The sequence below is a fragment of the Podospora bellae-mahoneyi genome, chromosome 6 (genome assembly GCF_035222275.1).
Source record: "Podospora bellae-mahoneyi strain CBS 112042 chromosome 6, whole genome shotgun sequence".
NCBI lineage: Eukaryota > Fungi > Ascomycota > Sordariomycetes > Sordariales > Podosporaceae > Podospora > Podospora bellae-mahoneyi.
The window spans coordinates 1,889,334-1,907,020 of NC_085885.1; the positions used below are offsets into that span (position 1 = coordinate 1,889,334).

The 17,687-nt window shown below is 52.1% G+C and overlaps 2 protein-coding genes across 2 annotated transcripts; both read left to right on the forward strand.

Moving 5' to 3' along the window:
- The first annotated feature begins 56 nt into the window (after nucleotides 1-56).
- On the forward strand, nucleotides 57-5,231 carry QC761_601990 (uncharacterized protein). Its single transcript, XM_062880656.1, has 2 exons — nucleotides 57-2,357; nucleotides 2,413-5,231. The coding sequence occupies exons 1-2, from the start codon at nucleotides 2,185-2,187 to the stop codon at nucleotides 4,613-4,615; spliced, it is 2,376 nt and encodes a 791-aa protein (XP_062729498.1). The 5' UTR covers nucleotides 57-2,184; the 3' UTR covers nucleotides 4,616-5,231.
- Nucleotides 5,232-9,799: 4,568 nt separating this feature from the next.
- Nucleotides 9,800-13,010, forward strand: QC761_601980 (uncharacterized protein). The gene is made up of 7 exons (XM_062880655.1): nucleotides 9,800-10,182; nucleotides 10,258-10,768; nucleotides 10,824-11,119; nucleotides 11,180-11,348; nucleotides 11,406-11,525; nucleotides 11,578-12,224; nucleotides 12,280-13,010. The coding sequence occupies exons 2-7, from the start codon at nucleotides 10,497-10,499 to the stop codon at nucleotides 12,771-12,773; spliced, it is 1,998 nt and encodes a 665-aa protein (XP_062729499.1). The 5' UTR covers nucleotides 9,800-10,182; nucleotides 10,258-10,496; the 3' UTR covers nucleotides 12,774-13,010.
- The last annotated feature ends 4,677 nt before the right edge of the window (nucleotides 13,011-17,687 follow it).

Here is a 17,687-nt window from a genome sequence, read left to right on the forward strand (position 1 = left end):
AGAGTGGGCTTCTACAGAGCACATGCATATATGCTATGCTGACTGCGTACGGCTCAGTTATTCCCAACATGGCAACCAACACCGTCTAGATATTAAGCCTCGCAGGCTCGCAGTCATGTGTCTCGTCCATCAGCTGGGAAATCGCCACAGGCCATCTATTTACCGCTATTTTTTTCTCCTCAGCTCTCAGAAGCGAACGGCGCCGTCGTCTTCGTGTCGCCGCTGAAGGTGGATTCGCTTTGCTAACAGCACCTTCTAGTTCACACTCACCGCATGCTCAATGTTTGGTTCAGGTGCTATCGGGAAGGGTCCTCATAGGCGATGAAATTTGCTACTGTCGCATGCACCGTATTTTCCACCTGGCCGAGGCGGGCCAGACTGCCAGATCTTTAGAGGCTATCTGCGAGTATCCGAAGCTCATACAACACCACTGGAAGAAGAGCATTATCGTGCGGCTGCTGCTATCCTCCGCTCCGTTTCCTCTTCCACCAGATCCAGCAGAGCTCAGGGGTTTGGGTCGAGTCGAACCTGCGGAGGACCTCCCCCTCCATTGACCCCTGTCTGCCCTGATCGGAGAAGGAAAGCGGGCAGATCCCTGGGCACCAACCGTTGCGGGCGGCCGAACGCCAATCAGCTCTTCTGGACTTGGCATATCTCCACCAAACCAACGGCGCCGTTCTTCAGGGCACAGACTGGCGTCTTAGAAGAGGGGGAGTGTGCCTGGGGCCGACGGCCCCTCTTTCCAACCCTCCCCCAACTTCAAGTTTTTTTTTCTCTTGCTACGGATCATTTTCTCCAAATCCCTAGCTCCTCCTCCTGGTTGACACACGCCCCTAGTTCTTAAGGGGTGCTATTAACAACAGGTCGGTGGATATTTTGGCCCAGCCTAGTGACGGCCTTCCCGAGCATACTAGTCCTCTCATCTCGCTCTTGTTATACTAGCTGTCCAGGAACACGGCAGAATTATGCTTCCCGGCGCGGCGATATGGGACGAAATCTCCACATCCTGTGACGTTGCACAGTTTCTGCGAACAATTAGCTAGCTACCTATGTTGCGCTGCTGTTGTTCAACTCGTCAGGCATCGGCACCAGCTGCCACAGGAGACTGTGCCGGACTGGGGGGGTGCAACATCATCAGGAAAGACGGCTGCTGTGCCTCGATGGCAAGCCGCTGTACAACGAAAAAGATGGAAAACCCACGTGCAGCAATAAACATTCATGGTTGACGTGCAGCAGTACACAGTTACAACTCATGCACCCCGGTCCCAGCGTGAATCGACACCATCACAACGAGCAGAGGGATTCGCTGGTATTGGCTCTGAGCTAATGCTCCCCAGACTCTGCCCCAGATTCTTCCCCAGACCGACCTACGGTTTCTCCAACAAACCGCCCTCCCCCTTCCGCAGGTACCTCTTCTCGGACTGGCTGGCTGGCGTGACCTCTGTTGGGCATGAGATTAATATGGGCCGTCCAGGTACTGCGGCTCGGTCATGCCTGATTGGTGGCGGTTCCCAACTTGTGCCTGGCTAAGCAGCCTCGTCCCCCCCTGGCTATCCCTTTGTCCTCGTGGCTTGACACGGCATTGAGCAGCAACGTCGTCCATTTTGACGGGCTCCTTGCTCACTTCCTACCTCTGACGGAGTCCACTCTATCTCAACCTTACTCGGCAAGCTATACCTGGGGCCCCCATAGCAATGTACTGTACCCCATCGTCCTGCACAAGCGCCCGCTACGCTAGGTAGGGCCTCCCCAGAGCTCTTGGCCCGACTTGACAGGACGTTGCAACGTCGAACAAGCTTCTCCACACCACGGGTCCAAGGAAGGCGGCTCGAAAGCCGGGGCATGGTCCAAATCTCTGCTCTCCCCACAATGTACCATACCTACAACTCCAGCTGCATGCCATGGAGATATATAAGTCTGCGTCTGCTCCCCATGTTCTCGCCTCTCTTCGTCATTACCCACATCTATCTTTATCCAAGTGGCTACTATTGAGCGCTTCTACCCCAGCTCGTGGTTACTTTCTATCTTTGCTATTGCCACTTACCCCAGCTTCTCGCTTGTAACCGGTACCCGGCGGCGTCCCCGGCATCGTCAACCTGTCGTGCTCATAAATACCGTGTGGCCGTCTGGGTTGCGTCTTCCCCAGAACCACCTTTGGCACTTCACAGCTTTGGACTTTCCAACATGGCCCCATCAATCCCAGTTCCCACCCAGGGTGGCATGTTCCACACCTTCCAAGGCGTCACCCCACGGAAGCAGTCAACAGACTCTCAAGATAGCACAAAGACCAGCTCCACAGGTACAGCCAAGAGAATAACAACACCACATGCTTGTGCCGAGTGCAAGAGACGGAAGATGTAAGTCAGATCAGATCCTCAGACAGGAGGAACATATCTAACCAGGTGTGTTCAGCCGCTGTGATGGTCAACAACCATGTGGCCAATGCCTCTCCAGCCGGGCTCCCAAGAGATGTTTCTACGACAAGCACAGACAAAGAGTGATCCCATCACGCAAGACACTCGAAGCTCTATCACAGTCCCTCGAAGAATGCCGGTCGATCCTGAAGCGGTTATACCCAACACAAGATGTGCAGTCTCTTCTGCCTCTCTCCAGACAAGAACTCCTCAGCCTTCTTGACAGGCCAACAATAGATACTTCGGTCGGCGGCTTACCATCACCACCATTAAACACCAGTCCCATGTCGGACTTGGACTCACCAATGATTCCAAAGACGGAGAACCTGCTCGAGCAGATGCCATCCAGAGACACAGAATGGGACGAGGAGCGAAGAGGGAGAGACCCGATCCCAGCCGAAGCCGACGACATCAACGCTCTCTCGCTCTCAGTAGACCGCCAAACATCCTATCTCGGTGCCTCCTCCATTAAGGCCGCCCTCATGGTCATGCTCAAGGTCCAACCCGGCCTCCGAAACTCCCTCGCAGCCCCATTAAACGGAGTCGAGATGTCCCATAACTACCCTGCCATCCGCCAGAAGCCCACCACCCAAAAGGACCCCCAACGCATCCCATGGTCCTGGAAGGGCCAAACACTCATCGACGCCTACTTCAAACGCATCCACGCTTTCGTTCCAATGCTCGACGAGTCCACCTTCCGCGCTGATTACCTCGAAGGCCAACGAACCGACGCCCCATGGCTCGCTCTGCTCAACATGGTCTTTGCCATGGGTTCCATCGCGGCTATGAAATCGGACGACTACAACCACATCAACTACTACAACCGCGCCATGGAGCACCTTCCCATGGACGCCTTTGGCTCCTCCCACATCGAGACGGTCCAGGCCCTCGCTCTCATCGGAGGTTACTACCTCCACTACATCAACCGGCCCAACATGGCCAACGCCGTCCTCGGCGCCGCCATCCGCATGGCCTCCGCTTTGGGTCTTCACCGTGAGTCCATCACGGTAGGTCTCCCAGGTAGCGACATCATCGCAGCAGAAACCCGCCGCAGAACCTGGTGGTCCCTCTTCTGCCTCGACACATGGGCCACCACCACCATGGGCCGTCCCTCGTTCGGCCGCTGGGGTCCCGCGATCAACATCCGCCCCCCCGAGTTCGGCATCAACGCCAACCGGGATTCATCCCAGCACGCAGGAATCCTTCCTCTGATCGAAAACATCAAATTCTGCAAGATCGCCACTCAAATCCAAGACATGCTCGCCATCACCCCCCTTCTCAGGACAGAAGACCGCTGCGCCATCGACGCCCAGCTCGTAAACTGGTACACCTCCCTCCCTTGGCTCTTGCGGACAACCGACCCTTGCGCGGAACCGCTCTACATGGCCCGCTGCATCATGAAGTGGCGCTACCAAAACTTACGCATGCTCCTCCACCGCCCCGTCCTCCTCTCCCTTGCCTCCTCCGGCCTCAACCCCCACACCCAAGCCTGCGACGCGGACCTTCAAGCCATTGAGACCTGCCGTGAACTCGCCGCGGCCACCATCGAAGACGTCGGCCGTGAATGGACCCGCAACCAAATGAGCGGCTGGAACGCAGTCTGGTTCCTTTACCAAGCAGCCATGGTCCCGCTCGTCTCCGTCTTCTGGCAATGGGGCTCTCCCCGCGTGCCAGAGTGGCTCAAGCAAATCGAGCAAGTCCTCGACCTCCTCGAGGTCATGGAGGAGTGGTCCCTCGCCGCCCGGCGCTCAAGAGAGGTAGTCTGGCGCATGTACGAAGCCTCCCGGGCAGTCCAAGCCCAAGGCGCCGCTGCCCGCTCCCAATCCCCCGCCGGCCTCCACATCACCACCACAGCCGACAGCATCGTTGTCGGCGGCGGAGAAGTTCACATGAGCCCCATTGGTCTCGAGCCAGTCGACGGAATGGGGGGTATGATGGGCCTGCTTGATCAAGGGGGTCTATGGGATCTAGACGGGATGTACTGGGGTGGAAACGGCCCTCAGTCCCCAACACACACTGGAAACCCAGACGACAGCGCCGCTGCCGCCGAGTTTGCCGCTTACGCTGCTGCTCAACAAGCGGCCTCCGCCGCTCATCACCACCACCCCGAGCTGATGCAGCATGTGGACTATGGGATGATGCACCACCACCACGCTGGACATCATCACGTGGGGATGGAGGGCTTTGGGTATGTTCAGTGAGCTAGCTGATTACCTAACAACACCATCTCCCTCCCTCCCCGGCTGTATTACAATCCCACCCGGAACATCGGCCCCCTTCATCTTCCCCAACGCTACCCTACCGTCACACCCAGTGGCGTCTCAAGCAACTCAAAAAAAAAAGTCTGGGGTAACCGGGCAGTCTGGGGTAAACAGGGATTATTTTTCCTCTTCTTCACTTCTTCGTCGTCATCATTTTATATGACAATTTTTTTTAACACCCCAAATTTTCACTTTATTTCATTACTACTCAAAGCAAATGGAACGGATGGAAACGGATGGAATCGGGGCCGGATATACCACAACTTACTTTTTTATTTTTGGAAACGAGATTTGTTTGGGTTGCTTTTTTGCTTTTTTCTCTTGCACATATTTTTTTGTATAAACAATGATGATGAATGAGAAAAGAGGATGAAGCAGGAAGGTCGGTAGGGAAAAAGATCCGAAAAACCACACACGCACGCAAATCTCCTACAACAAACAAAACAGGAATTGGGAAAGTTGGAAAGGACAGGACAAGGGAGTTCTCAAATTAGGTTTTGTCTAGGCTTATACCCAATATTCCACTTTTTACAACACACTTCACCATCATGTCTTTTGACTGTTTGTTCGCCCTCTTGGGTTTAATGCGATGAAGAAACATTAAACGTGGGCAAGAACATTGAGTCAAAGGGACACATCGGGCGTTTACTCGGCCCTGTAGAAAATACCCGGAATGGCCACTCCGCTATCCCACAACTGATTGGACTCTCACCATCATCACTATTACTTCCCTTGCCCCTCCTAGCCATTCATCTTTCCTCTCTCTCACACACACACAACTCCGTAATTCGAAGGTTATACCTATCTAGCGAATATATTCCTTCCTTCCCCGCATTCTTCTCTCATGCAACCTTGACGTCCACCATCAAAACATATCCCATCATCAAACACACAGACCCTTCAGCGACTTGGTACAGTATCACTGTGGATATTATGGAAGCGTTCACAAAGGCTTCCAGCCAGGCCTCATCATCCAATAAAAGTCCACCGGTCTTGCACCCCGAAGCCGACATTCCAGAAAGCTTTTACACCTTGGCTACCCTTCGTGTCAGTGTCAAAGTCGCAACATCCGATGGCGACGTGACATGGCTTCCTCAACATACCAGCCATCTTGAGGCAGCATCTTGAAGATCACTACGACCACACACACTGAAAAGACTTCACTTCCGGGAACTACGCTCGTCCGTCTCCGGCTCAGCCACCCCTAGATACAATACAACCACCAAGATCATCCGCACTAGGTACTCTCAGCTGTACAGAAGACAACCTGGATGGGCCATATCTGCCGTGTCAGCAATGGGACAAGTCAGTTTCCTCTAGTCTTGGGTGCCTGTATGCTGTACATCTCTGGAAGGGAGAGGGGGATATGAGGGCCGATCCGCCAAGCATTTGGTAGATGTGGGGAGCATCGTCCTGACAGCTTCACACCACGTGGGAATCCAAAATGCTATCCGGGCAGATTTCGCCTTTTGATGTTAGGCGAAGGGTCAAGAAGGAGCAAAAGATCGACAACTCCCGCCCGTAGTCAACTCAGCCACTTTCTGGGGAAAGATCGGTCTCTATTGTCACCATCATGGTCGCCTCTGGGGACTTTTGGAAGGTATCCGGAAGGACAAAAGAGGTGATCGCCGCTTGGGCTGGTGGCAGGATCAGCCGTCAACCCGTCTGCTAGCTCAGGGGAATGTCCTGCCATGCGGTCGGTTGTGTCCCTTGCTGTCTGCATCTGCATCTTCGAGGAAGTCGCTGATGTCGGAGACTGTCGTGCAAAAGTTGGAGTTGGTGTTGGGGCAGATCATCGATCGACTTGGAAGAAGCAAAGGTGACTGGGGGTGAAAACGGTTTCCTGAACGGAGCCCCGCCAGGCCAAAAAAAACGGTGTTGTCTCATTGGTTGGCTGAATCTGTCGGGTGTTCGCGTCGAGGATGTTGCTGCAATCTGGAGTGACGGCCCGAAGCGCAGAGGGCCCTGCTGGATACCTCGGCCTCTCAAGCAGACTGCGCCTGTTTAACCCCCTGTGCTCAGGTACCTGAGACGTTGGACATGTCAGCCCACCCTGTTCAACGGTTTTGAGATGTGGGGTAAATGCACCCCAGGTCTTCTCCAAGCTGGGAAAAAATGAAATTTGACAGAGGTGGAGGGGGGAAATGCGGGGTTAAGCCATCGTTCCAACATTCTCATGCCTCTGGATCGCGAAAAACGCAGCGACAACCCACCTGCCTCTTCTAGCCCAGTATTGGTGAGACAGAAGCAATAGGAGACGAGGCGTATAGGGGGGCTAGCTCACCTCGTCATCATCATCCTTGTCGAGGTATCGAATCTCGTGTGTGCAACCACTACACACCAACTGTTTCGTTGATGATCGCCCGTGCTTGTTAATACTGTCGGTAGATGGAAGCAAAATGCGGGGTATCCAACCCATGCCTGTAGATCACAGGTTCTTGGTTTTTTTTTTGTTTCTCCTCTTCTCTTTTTTTCATCGGTCCTTTAGGCCGTCATCAAAGCTTGGCCCTGACGGCATTGTCATCCGCCGACAGGCTCTCCACCCCATTGCCGGCCTCTTGATGCAACAGACCTATTAGGCTTGCAACTGTCCAACTGCACGCCCGGACCTCATCACACCAGCAGCTCGTCGACAGCACATGCCATCACCGCTTCTTGTTCATCTTCGGATGCGGTGGGGCTGGGAGGCTGGAGAACGACGGGTCTGGGGGGCAGCCACGTCGGTAGTAACAAGTTGTGGTATTCCGTACTTTGAGACCGGGGCCGTCGATGTTCTGCTCCGGGGCCGGCATGATTTTGAAGGACCCTTGGTGGTTGTGGCAACTACCATGTACGGCTAATGTTTGGTGCATGATAAAGTCTCTGTCGTGTTGTGTCGTCTTGTCTTGTCTTGTCCGTCGGGCTCGTACCAAACCCCGACTCCTCTTGTCTTATTGAACTTCAGCCACAAAAAAGCTTCGTCCTGTGCCCAGAGATTGCTGGGGTGACATTGACCAGTGGTCAAGTTAGATCGGCTCAGGGTCGCGAGTGTGCTGTCAATCGGCCAACAGGAGGGGTTTGCAGTTACGTGCACCGAAAGCAAGCAAAACACATTCAGCCGGTGCGGACAGAAGGAAACAATTGGCGAGAGGCCGACAGGGTGCATCAAGATGTGGTAAGCTTTGGTGGTCGAGGTGAGAGGAGCCTGCAGTTGCCAGATCATGGTTCGGTCCGGAGCTGCCTACCTCAGGAGCACCTGCCATTGCAATTATGAAATCCGACGTCTGCACCTGCCTCCTGGAAAATCCCAGAAAGGAACTGGCAAGCGCGGGGGGCTGCAGGCTCACTTCTCTCTCATGTCGGTACTCGTTTCCATCATTCCAATCCACCACCGACGCCGACGCCGGCACAGCAATGCAAGCCATTGCAATCAATCTCCGGCTTCCGGACCCGCCATGCCGCATCAGGGGCCGGAGATGTGGAGACAGGGAATCCCCCAGCTATGACAAGTTTTCTGCGCACACCGAGAGCCTGTTCCGTGGCGGTGATAGGTTACCATGGATCACGAAACATGTTTCAGGGCCTTTGAATGTTATCTCTTCCGTCGTTGTTATCTCTTTATTTCACGGCGCGAAGATCCCGCGCACAGACTTGCTGTTACTATCTCGATATATTGTCCTGTTGTGTTGGCATGTTGCTAACAAGCTCTCTAGGTGGTTGGCGTTTCATACATGCAGCGCGCGGCTGGAACGTGGTAGGGCAGCCTCCAAAGCAAAGACAGTTGGGGAGCATGACGCGGCCGGAGCAAGCCGTTGCTGTCCACTCCCAGTCGTGGGAGCGCCATCACCTGAAACGTCATCGCCGTGCATGTGGTGGCGCTCAAGTTCAGGAATCGAGGAGAGATAGCGCCAGCTCTACCGTCCCCTCCATCTGTCGGGCTCTAGATACGACAGATGGCATCTCCTCGCCAGGGATATGGAGGTTTCAGACCTGCAGCGTGCGACTCACCGTCTTGTCTTGATCTGGAAGTCTGGTCGGCGTGGACAACGCCATCGGTATGTCAGAAAATAAGCTTTGGGACCGCTGCCTTGCTAGGCGCGACAGAGACGCGCCCTTCCAGCGACTCGTCGCGGCTCTACGAGAGAGCAACAAGCAGGGGCTGGGCTTGATTGATGGACCAATACGTGATATCGTAGAGAGGGGTGATGTTGTGATGATGATTTCAGACATTGTTTTCATTCTCTTGCCGTATCGATGTACCAGCGTCTCTGAGATGGCATGTGATGTTGCCACAAGAGGCTCTCGTTGTCGATACGGTTAGATAATACGAGCTGGATACTCGAGAAATACGATTAAAGAACACGAGCAGGATGTTTGAAAGCCTTGAACTGGCAGAGATGGAATTCATTCCTTGTTTTTCAGCTGCCTCTTAGTCCATACTCATTGAATTCTTTCAAAACTCGAGAGTCCAACACCAAGATCGTCGTGACTATTAAGGTCATTTTAAAGCGCCCGAGAATCTCAAAACCAATTTGTAGTTAGATTGGAGATGCTGATTCGAAGTAACTCAAGGTAGGTGGTTCCCTTTTACGTGTGTTGATTAAGTGTTGGTAAGAAGATAGGGGCAAGTGGCTCCCATATAAATACCGTTGCTACAGCACCCTGAGTCGCTTAAAAGACAAATGGCCACAGTCGAAGTGCAATTCTGTCGCCAAAATCAGAGTGTAAGTCTGTAACATTGGGTAGTACAGCATCTTATTACCGAACGGTTGCTTGTAAGACAATACTTCCCAAGATGAATAAGTTTCTGTCAACACCATCAACAGTCCAGGCCAGATCATGATCAGTCTTTCGATTCTTCATTATCAATCGAATTTACAAACCAGATGATCATCAGGAGGACTCGGCTACCCCAGCCCCTTGCCCAAGGCATATCAATACGCCGATGGCGCCTTTTGATTTACGGCCGTGCAGCTCTGAAAATAAGGTTTGAGATCTGCGGTGCAAAGGGACGACCGAGCAAGTGTCACTCGCACTGGGACCAATTAAGAAACTGCTATTGCTTAGTGGTCTCCAAACAGCCATGGAAAAAGCGTTTGCAGTCGGTTTGGGACGGCTTCACGCTCCAAGACAGCTGTCAGAAACGGGTGATGGCGGCCCGCGGGGAGATTCAGCCCCATACACGGCGCGCAAACCGAGGTTGGGATGGAAGCGGAGCAAGATCGAGAATATTGGGAGTCCCGCCCAGGGGCATGGATGGGCATAGGTGGGAGATACGGTCACACAAGACACCCCATGTCTCGACATGACGCAGGGATGTCTGCTCCTCGTCCATTGCCACCAGCAAAGATGCATGCCTGTCGACAACAATTGAAGCTAATAACAGAAATCTCTCCTGCGCAATCCTTTGATTCCGAGCCTCTCACTGCATCTCTACGGCGGGATTGAAGGGGTCTCTGTGAACTCTAATGGGCGGTATCAGCTACCGGCCGTAGCACTGACTGTGTGGGTGCAAGGGAATGAGCCAGGTACACAAACATCGATTCTCTCGAAGTTCCCCTTATCCTCGGAACCCCCATCATTAACCTACATGCTGGCTCCAGTTCTCTCGCCTCACTTCATCTGGATGACGATGTCGGATCGAGGATCAGGGTCGGAGCAAGTTCCTGGCTAGGCTAAGTTTTGGATTTTATGATTTCAACACCTCTCTCAAAGATCAAGTATAACTAAGGCAGGCATTCCATGTTACTACCTCTTCATTCTCTCAAACAAACAACAAAAGTATCTATCAAGTACATACAACTCAACACTTTACACATCGACTCAGCAACCAAGCCTCATCATGAAAGCCAAACCTTCAGACCCGGTGGTGACCGTCACTCCAGTGGCAATGGACTCTGAAAACGAGGCCATCGCTGTCACCGAAACCACCATCGACTCTGCAGATGAGAAGCCCCCGGTTACCAACACCCCAGCGAACTCGGAAGCAGAGAAATATTCTTCTGTTCGCGTTGTCCAACTCATCGCGAACACACCTCCCTCTACACCCAGACCTTTCTTTGTTGAAGGTAGGCCTACCATTCCACGCACCCGCTACCTCATTCTCGTCTTTGGGTACGTCTTTATTCATGCTCCAACGTCCTCGACTTGAAACACTAATACACACCAGTCTGACATCCGGTCTCTTCCTCTCCATGCTCGATGCCTCCATTGTTGCGACCTCTCTGTTCAGCATTGCTAGTGATATGAAGAATTTTGAGCATATAAACTGGGTGGCCTTGGCCTATGGTCTCACTTATCTCGGTTTCGCTGCACTTGTTGCCCGCGTGTCCGATGTGGTTGGCCGTGGAGATGCTTTCGTCGTTGCATTTTGTATCTTCATTGCATTCTCTCTTGGCTGTGGTTTCAGCGAGACTATTGAGCACCTTATTATTTGTCGTGCTTTCCAAGGAGTAGGCGCCGGAGGTAAGTTACCTAGTCTCTATCCGGGCCAGTTTGATAGGTGAGGAGCTGACGCGAGAACAGGACTTTACAGTATCAGCATGATCGTCTTGCCCGAGCTGACTCCGGACAAGAACAAGAAGTACATTGGTGCCTTTGTCGGCCTGGTGATTGCCACTTCAGGTGTGATGGGGCCTGTCATGGGTGGGGTTTTGACTCAATATATCACTTGGAGATGGCTCTTTTGGATCAAGTATGTTGTGAAACTAGGTCCGCGATAAGATTGAGCATCTCGCTAACTTGTTTGTAGCGGCCCTATTGGTGCTGTGGCTCTCATGCTGTTTATTCCGGCTTGGCCCGCCGAGGAATATCTGCCCATTTATGAGGACCGGTCCTGGAAGGAGCTGGACTATCTTGGGTCTTTCCTTCTGTAAGTCATGCTTCCCCACACCTCTGCCGGTATTTGCTAACATTACGAACAGTATGGCCTTCGCAGTCCTGGTTGTTTTTCCCTTCCAGAACCTATCAAGTCAAAAGTCAGAGGGCGACTTGTCCAACATGAATCCATACGCCCAGCCAACATTCATCTACCCCCTCGTCGGCGCCGCCCTTGCTCTCTTGCTGCTCATCGGCTGGCAAACATTTGCTATCCGTGGCCCTCGGAAACTCAAGTCCCTCGCCTTTGCCTTCCCCCCTTCCCTTTGCAACCGAAAGTACATCGCCACAATTTTGGTCACAGCCCTAACCGGCTTCCTTTACCTCTTGTCCGTGTACGCATTTCCCATCCGCTTCCAAGTCGTCCACGGGAAATCATCCCTCGAAGCAGGCCTCATGCTCCTCCCTATGCTAGCCTCCTCGGCCATCGGAACTGTCACAGCCAGTCTATTCAACAACGGGTGCATAACAGGGCAGAAGAAACCTCGCTTTTTTGAGACGTTTCTCCTCGCCTGTCTGACTATGCTCATCGGCTGCGCCGTCCAGACAACACTGGGTGACACCGATGACGGGAGCATCACCGGGTTCGACGCCAAAGATGTCGGGTTGATGTCCCTCATTGGCTTTGGGTTTGGTATGTCGGCCTGCGGAGCGACAATGTTTATCAACCTCGAAAGTCCCATCGGAGATCACGGTATGTCTTTCCCTTTTATTTCCAACCCCACACAATCGCTTACAACCCCCCCTAGCATCCGCCCAAGGCATCATAACCCAATTCCGCATCCTAGGCGGCTCAATCGGCATTGCTGTCTCTTCCGCCATCTTGGGGGGGAAACACCGTCCTTCAACAACCCCCGAAATGAGCTCTCTCGTCCTGGCTCACATTGTCAGCCCAACGCCAGACTTTGGCGATGATGACTGGGCCGCTATTCGCAAGGTGTATACCTCTGCGTTGAGGGAGGACATGAAAGTCTGCTGCGGGGTGTTGGCTGCGGCGGTGGTGTGCAGTCTGTTTGTTTACCGCCGGTACGGGCTCACGACGGGGGAGATTATGGAGTTGAGGTATGAGGAGGAGCAGGATAGGAGGATTGGGCTTTTGAGGGAGGATGTGGAGCCTCATGTAAGGGTGGTGAGGGATAAGTTGGTCAAGATTGGGGAGGAGATCTTTGAGGGGAAGCGGAGGCCTTTTCCCGGGATTAAGCGTGGGAGGACGAGGTTTGGGGAGGAGATTGAGGGAGTTTAGGGAAAAGCAACGGGGCCGATGGAGGGTGAAGGGTAGCGGTGGGAGTTGGAGTGATGGTCGAAAGAGTGGGTGGATGGGTGGATGGGTGGAAGAGATGAAAAGGGTTTTTTGTGTTGAGAGGACGGTGGTTCCCGATCATCGGTGAGGACATCGATCTTGATGACATTCTTTTGGGTCTTTTCTTCTTCTTTCTTTTCTCTGGTAAATTCTTGCAAATTGGATATTCAAGACTGTCAATCTACTTCTGTGAATAGTTACAAAGCCTGCAACGCGACCAAATCCGAGTTTTGTTTCGGGTTTGGATCGACCAGGTCTTGCGTGCCTAAACATTTGTCCAGGTTGACATGCGATCCTCTTGCAGCTCATCATCCAGAGGTCCTTTGACTCTACCTGTTTGGCTGAAAAGTACCCAGCTCCTGTAATGTATACCACAAAACTTTTAATGTAGCGGTCGACATCTAGACCGAGGTATCTGTAAATTCGGGAAATAAAAGCAGAGAAAGCATCTACTGTCTAAGGTATACAAAAGGTGGACCGACCAAGCCACGGCCCAGCATGCACCATGTAATGTCACTTCCACCTCCGCCTCACAAAATATCCCGCGTCGAGATCGCCTCTCTCCTTTAATTCTCTGAGCTGTTCCTCCAACTGGGAGGAGCTTTGCTTCGGGTCGATGACTAGCATTCTGTGCTGAATCAAATCCAAGAAATCGTGGAAAAACCTTGTACATTCCGATCTTTCGCGCATGTCATCGGCGAACTGAGGGTTCTGGTTAGCCAATGTTCTTCTTCAATGCAGCGCAGTTAACTAGGGAAAAGCCGGACGTATACCATACCTGCGCAACAGAGTCTTTCACCTCAGCCCAAACCTCCCCTGTGTCATCGTCCCTGGCTATCCGGAAAACGGCGACGAGTGAACCCTCCCTCACCCCAACCGCGGGTCAGGTTCTGCCCGGGCCGAAACGAAACTGTCAAAATATGCCCAGCTGCCAAAACACTAGGTGGCAAACTCGAGCAGGACACATCCAAGGGACCAAATGTCATACGCTGTGCCAATCGACACCTGTCTTTCAACAAGATGTTCTGGGGTTTCAGGTCCCCATGTTGACAGACCAGCGTTCTCGGGCCAGGATCGCTCATGTTTTGATGAATATCCAATTCACTACAAAACAGAGACCTTCTGACAAGCTTTGCTCATTCTTCAAAGCCGTCAGAAGAAGATTTTGAGCTCTGGTGGACTTGTCTTAGTGCTGATGCGAGGCCGTGGCATTGCTGAGCTAGCCACCTTGCCGTACCCTCGTCATTGTGGGCTTGTGACTTGTTTCCTGCTTTCCAGTATTGGAGAAGGTCACAGTCGGTCAGCGGGAAGAGAAAATGGAATTTCGTCATACTCGTACGTGAACAATAGGGTGATGATATGTGGGTGCGGCTTTTTGTTCATGGCTTTGTGAATGCCGACCTCCTTGTCGAACTTCTATCTGTCCGAGTCGGCGGAGTGAAGTGTTTTGACTGAGAAGTAATCGGGTTGAGTTGTGTTCTACGAGAACGGATGTGAGTTGTGTGGAGAAGCTTTAGTTGAAGGTCATGTGGTCTGGCGTACCTTTCGGTCTCCCTCCTGGCCGACAGGCTTTGTCGTATCTATCTCCTCTGCCATCTGCTTTTCCCCTGTCTCCGCCCCCTTCTTTCCATTCGAAGCAAATTCCTTGAACCCATGATGGGTCATGATGAAATTTAACTTGCTCAACCTTGCCAGAGCCCCCCCTCCTTCCTACGGGCTCCAGCTCGAGGAATGGCAAGATAGTATGGCGCTGAAGAATGTAGTGTGTGATTTTTTTAGGCGTATTGCGGGCGAAGTATGGCGAAAGGACTGTCCATTGCCAGGACTCGAAGTTTCTCTTGTCTTGTTTACTCCAAGATTTGAAGCAGCGCAGTCGAGTGTCGGGTTTATCCTTCACACGTAGCTCAAAGCGCTTCGAAACGGTGTGAATGACCGGAGGGAGGGCATAATCAGAGACCCCTTCGTCGGTAAATGCTTGGACCTTGTCTATTTTCTCCCCACACAACAAGGTGATGGCGACGATCTTTCGATATGTCACTTTAGGTTCCTTCTTCGTGTTGTTTGTTTCTTCTGGAACAACTCCGCAGACTTGTGAAGCGGTGATGCGTACTCGTTTCTTGAGGGAATCGCTGGTCAAGGGCCAGAAGTCCAAAAACTTTTTTGAAAGCGTCTTCGGATTGATCGATTCATGGATTCTCGTAGCTCTTGGCCAATGACGGCTACCTTGATGAGCTCGTCAAGCTGAGACCTTGGTACAAACCCCTGAGTTTCCACCTTGTGATATTCGGGTTTCACGACAGCCCTGTGTATCTGAGATTGCAGACTTGTTGAGGTTAACTCGGAACTGGCACTGGATGCTTCTGACTTGGAAGAGTTTTCTGTGTCTCTGCGTCTTGAATACATTCCATGATCAAGATCCGTGATGACGGTGACGCTGGGCTCAATCAAGGCAGCGGGGGACCTTGGGATATCTCCCTGCGTAAGGTCTGAGCATACAATGTTGGCTTTATCTACAGGAAGCAGACGCTGTCTTGTGTTATGTTGAAGTTTCAAATGGCCGTTTGTACTTTTGTTGGACTAGAGTGTACTTTTAGCAATAATACCTTGAATCGATACCTAGCTCACTAGGTAAATCAAATAAAAATCGAAGATGACGGGCTTACGATAATATCAGCTCCAATACTGAAAACCTCCTCGTCCGCTTCGTCAGTACCAGCAAGTGTCGCGGTTCCATCCTGATCATTTTGGGTCAACCCAAGCAGAGCCTCGGGGAGATGTGCAAGACTGCCTCCAGATAACATGGAGGGGCAATTTGGCGTAACAGAACTATCGTTAGGCGTCGAAGGTCTCGGGCTGTGATCAAGTTCGCCTACCGCCTCTATATGGGCAATATCACTCGCCTTTGTGGATAATTCCACCAGCACTAATGGTTGACTAGGGTGGTTGAGGCAGCAGAGGCTTCCCCGCTGGTGTGACGATGATAAGAATGACAACAGCGCCGGTGAGGAACTCTGAAATATGTGGCATGTTTGCCTCTGGGGGCTCCTCCTCGCCCCACAAATCGGTTTTGATAGGAATAGATTTTTGCTCTCTGGAGCTGTTTGTTAGAGTATCTCTGAATATCATCAAATTTTACACATCGCTGCGGACGCCCGACACGATAGCGGCTGCTCCTTAGTCAGTTGACCTTAATCACTATTATCATCACTATATCAAACTGAGTCCTGATCACATCATGGCTTCGAGCCCTATAACGCCAAGCGACGAAGCCCCGCATTACGACCTATCCTCATCTTCGTCTTCGGAAGATGGTAAGAATGATAAATTGTGCAACCTGATTATGCAGAGGGAAGCCACCGGTTGTTTCGAGGGTGGCGGCCACATATTCACCCCAGAAGGAACCCTCGACGAACTGCTAACTCCAGATGTCATCAAGAAGGAGCTAATGCGTTGTGCCCGCGATCCTCAGAAGACGGAACGTGATATAGATGTTCTTGTCACCTACATCGAACAAAGGCCAAGAAGCTATTCGCTATTGTTGTTAGACAGATCAAGTTCGACAAGCCTCATTACCTCAACAAGATTATGCACCTCTTCAAGCATGGTCCCAACGGCGGTCTTTAAGATAGGAACCTCCCCCTGCTACGTCCTGCAGACGGCGAGAAACATATTTTGACCTTATCCAACCCGCCCCCTGGTAAGGGGAAGATGATATGGACAGAACGGAATATTGGCGAGTTCTGTAGATATCAATGGGCAGTTCAGGTTCCTGTTTTCGTGTCGCCACCAAGACATCTTTCAGTCTCGACATTCCTCGGGGTCCTTGCCTGCCATTCATTGAGAAGGACAAGTCAACACGCCAGAGTGGTGGGTTTGGTGAGGTGGCGAAGTGTAGAATTCATCGCAAACATCTCATCAATGAAGAGAACCCAGTAAGCTGATTCAACCTACCTGAAACTATCATCTCAAAACAGAAGTCTGATATTGCTGACACGCATACTCAAACTCAAAGAGCTTGACGTGGGGATACGTGGCCGTCAAGGAGATAGTGTCAAGAAATCAACAGGATCGTGCCACCTGATTCAAGATTGGGTGCAAGAAGCTAGGACTCTGCAAGAGACAGATACCCTTGGCCAGGAGCACATTGTGCAGTTCATCACCGCTTTTCGGCGTTGCGGAGCCCATTACATGTATCTCATGTTTGAATGGGCTGATGGCGGGAACCTTCGGAATTTCTGAAAAACATATCCCCACCAATGCCAGCGTTGCCCACGTCAACGCCCGTTCGAGAGTCGCTTACACAGATTTGGATGCTCGCCCAAGCACTCGAGGCAGCCCATTATCCATCTGGGGATCGAAGGCGATTCCGTCACGGAGATTTGAAACCGGAGAATATTCTTTGGTTCAGGGACAACACAGGAGAAGGTGGTGGCATAGGTAAGTTCAAGATTGGAGATTGGGGGCTAGCAAAAGGGCATGACCTTGAGACGGAACTTCGTAGCAACAGAACATCAACTCCCTACGGAACACGACACTACGAATCACCTGAAGAGAAAACTGGAACAGACGTCCTGCCCACCGGCGGCAAGCGACGATCCAGATTGTATGACATTTGGGCACTGGGCTGCATCACGCTGGAGTTTATCGTCTGGCTACTGTATGGCTCAGATGGCTTGGACCACTTCAATCAAAGTAGCGGACATGACAGCCCGATGTATCAAACAACCACCATGGTTGAGGGGAAGGTCGCCAGGGTACACGACGTGGTGGTGCAGTGGTTGGATTACATGTCAGGCCTTCCAGCATGCGGACCAGGAAGCACAGCCATTGGATCTCTTCTGGAGGTTGTCAAGAACA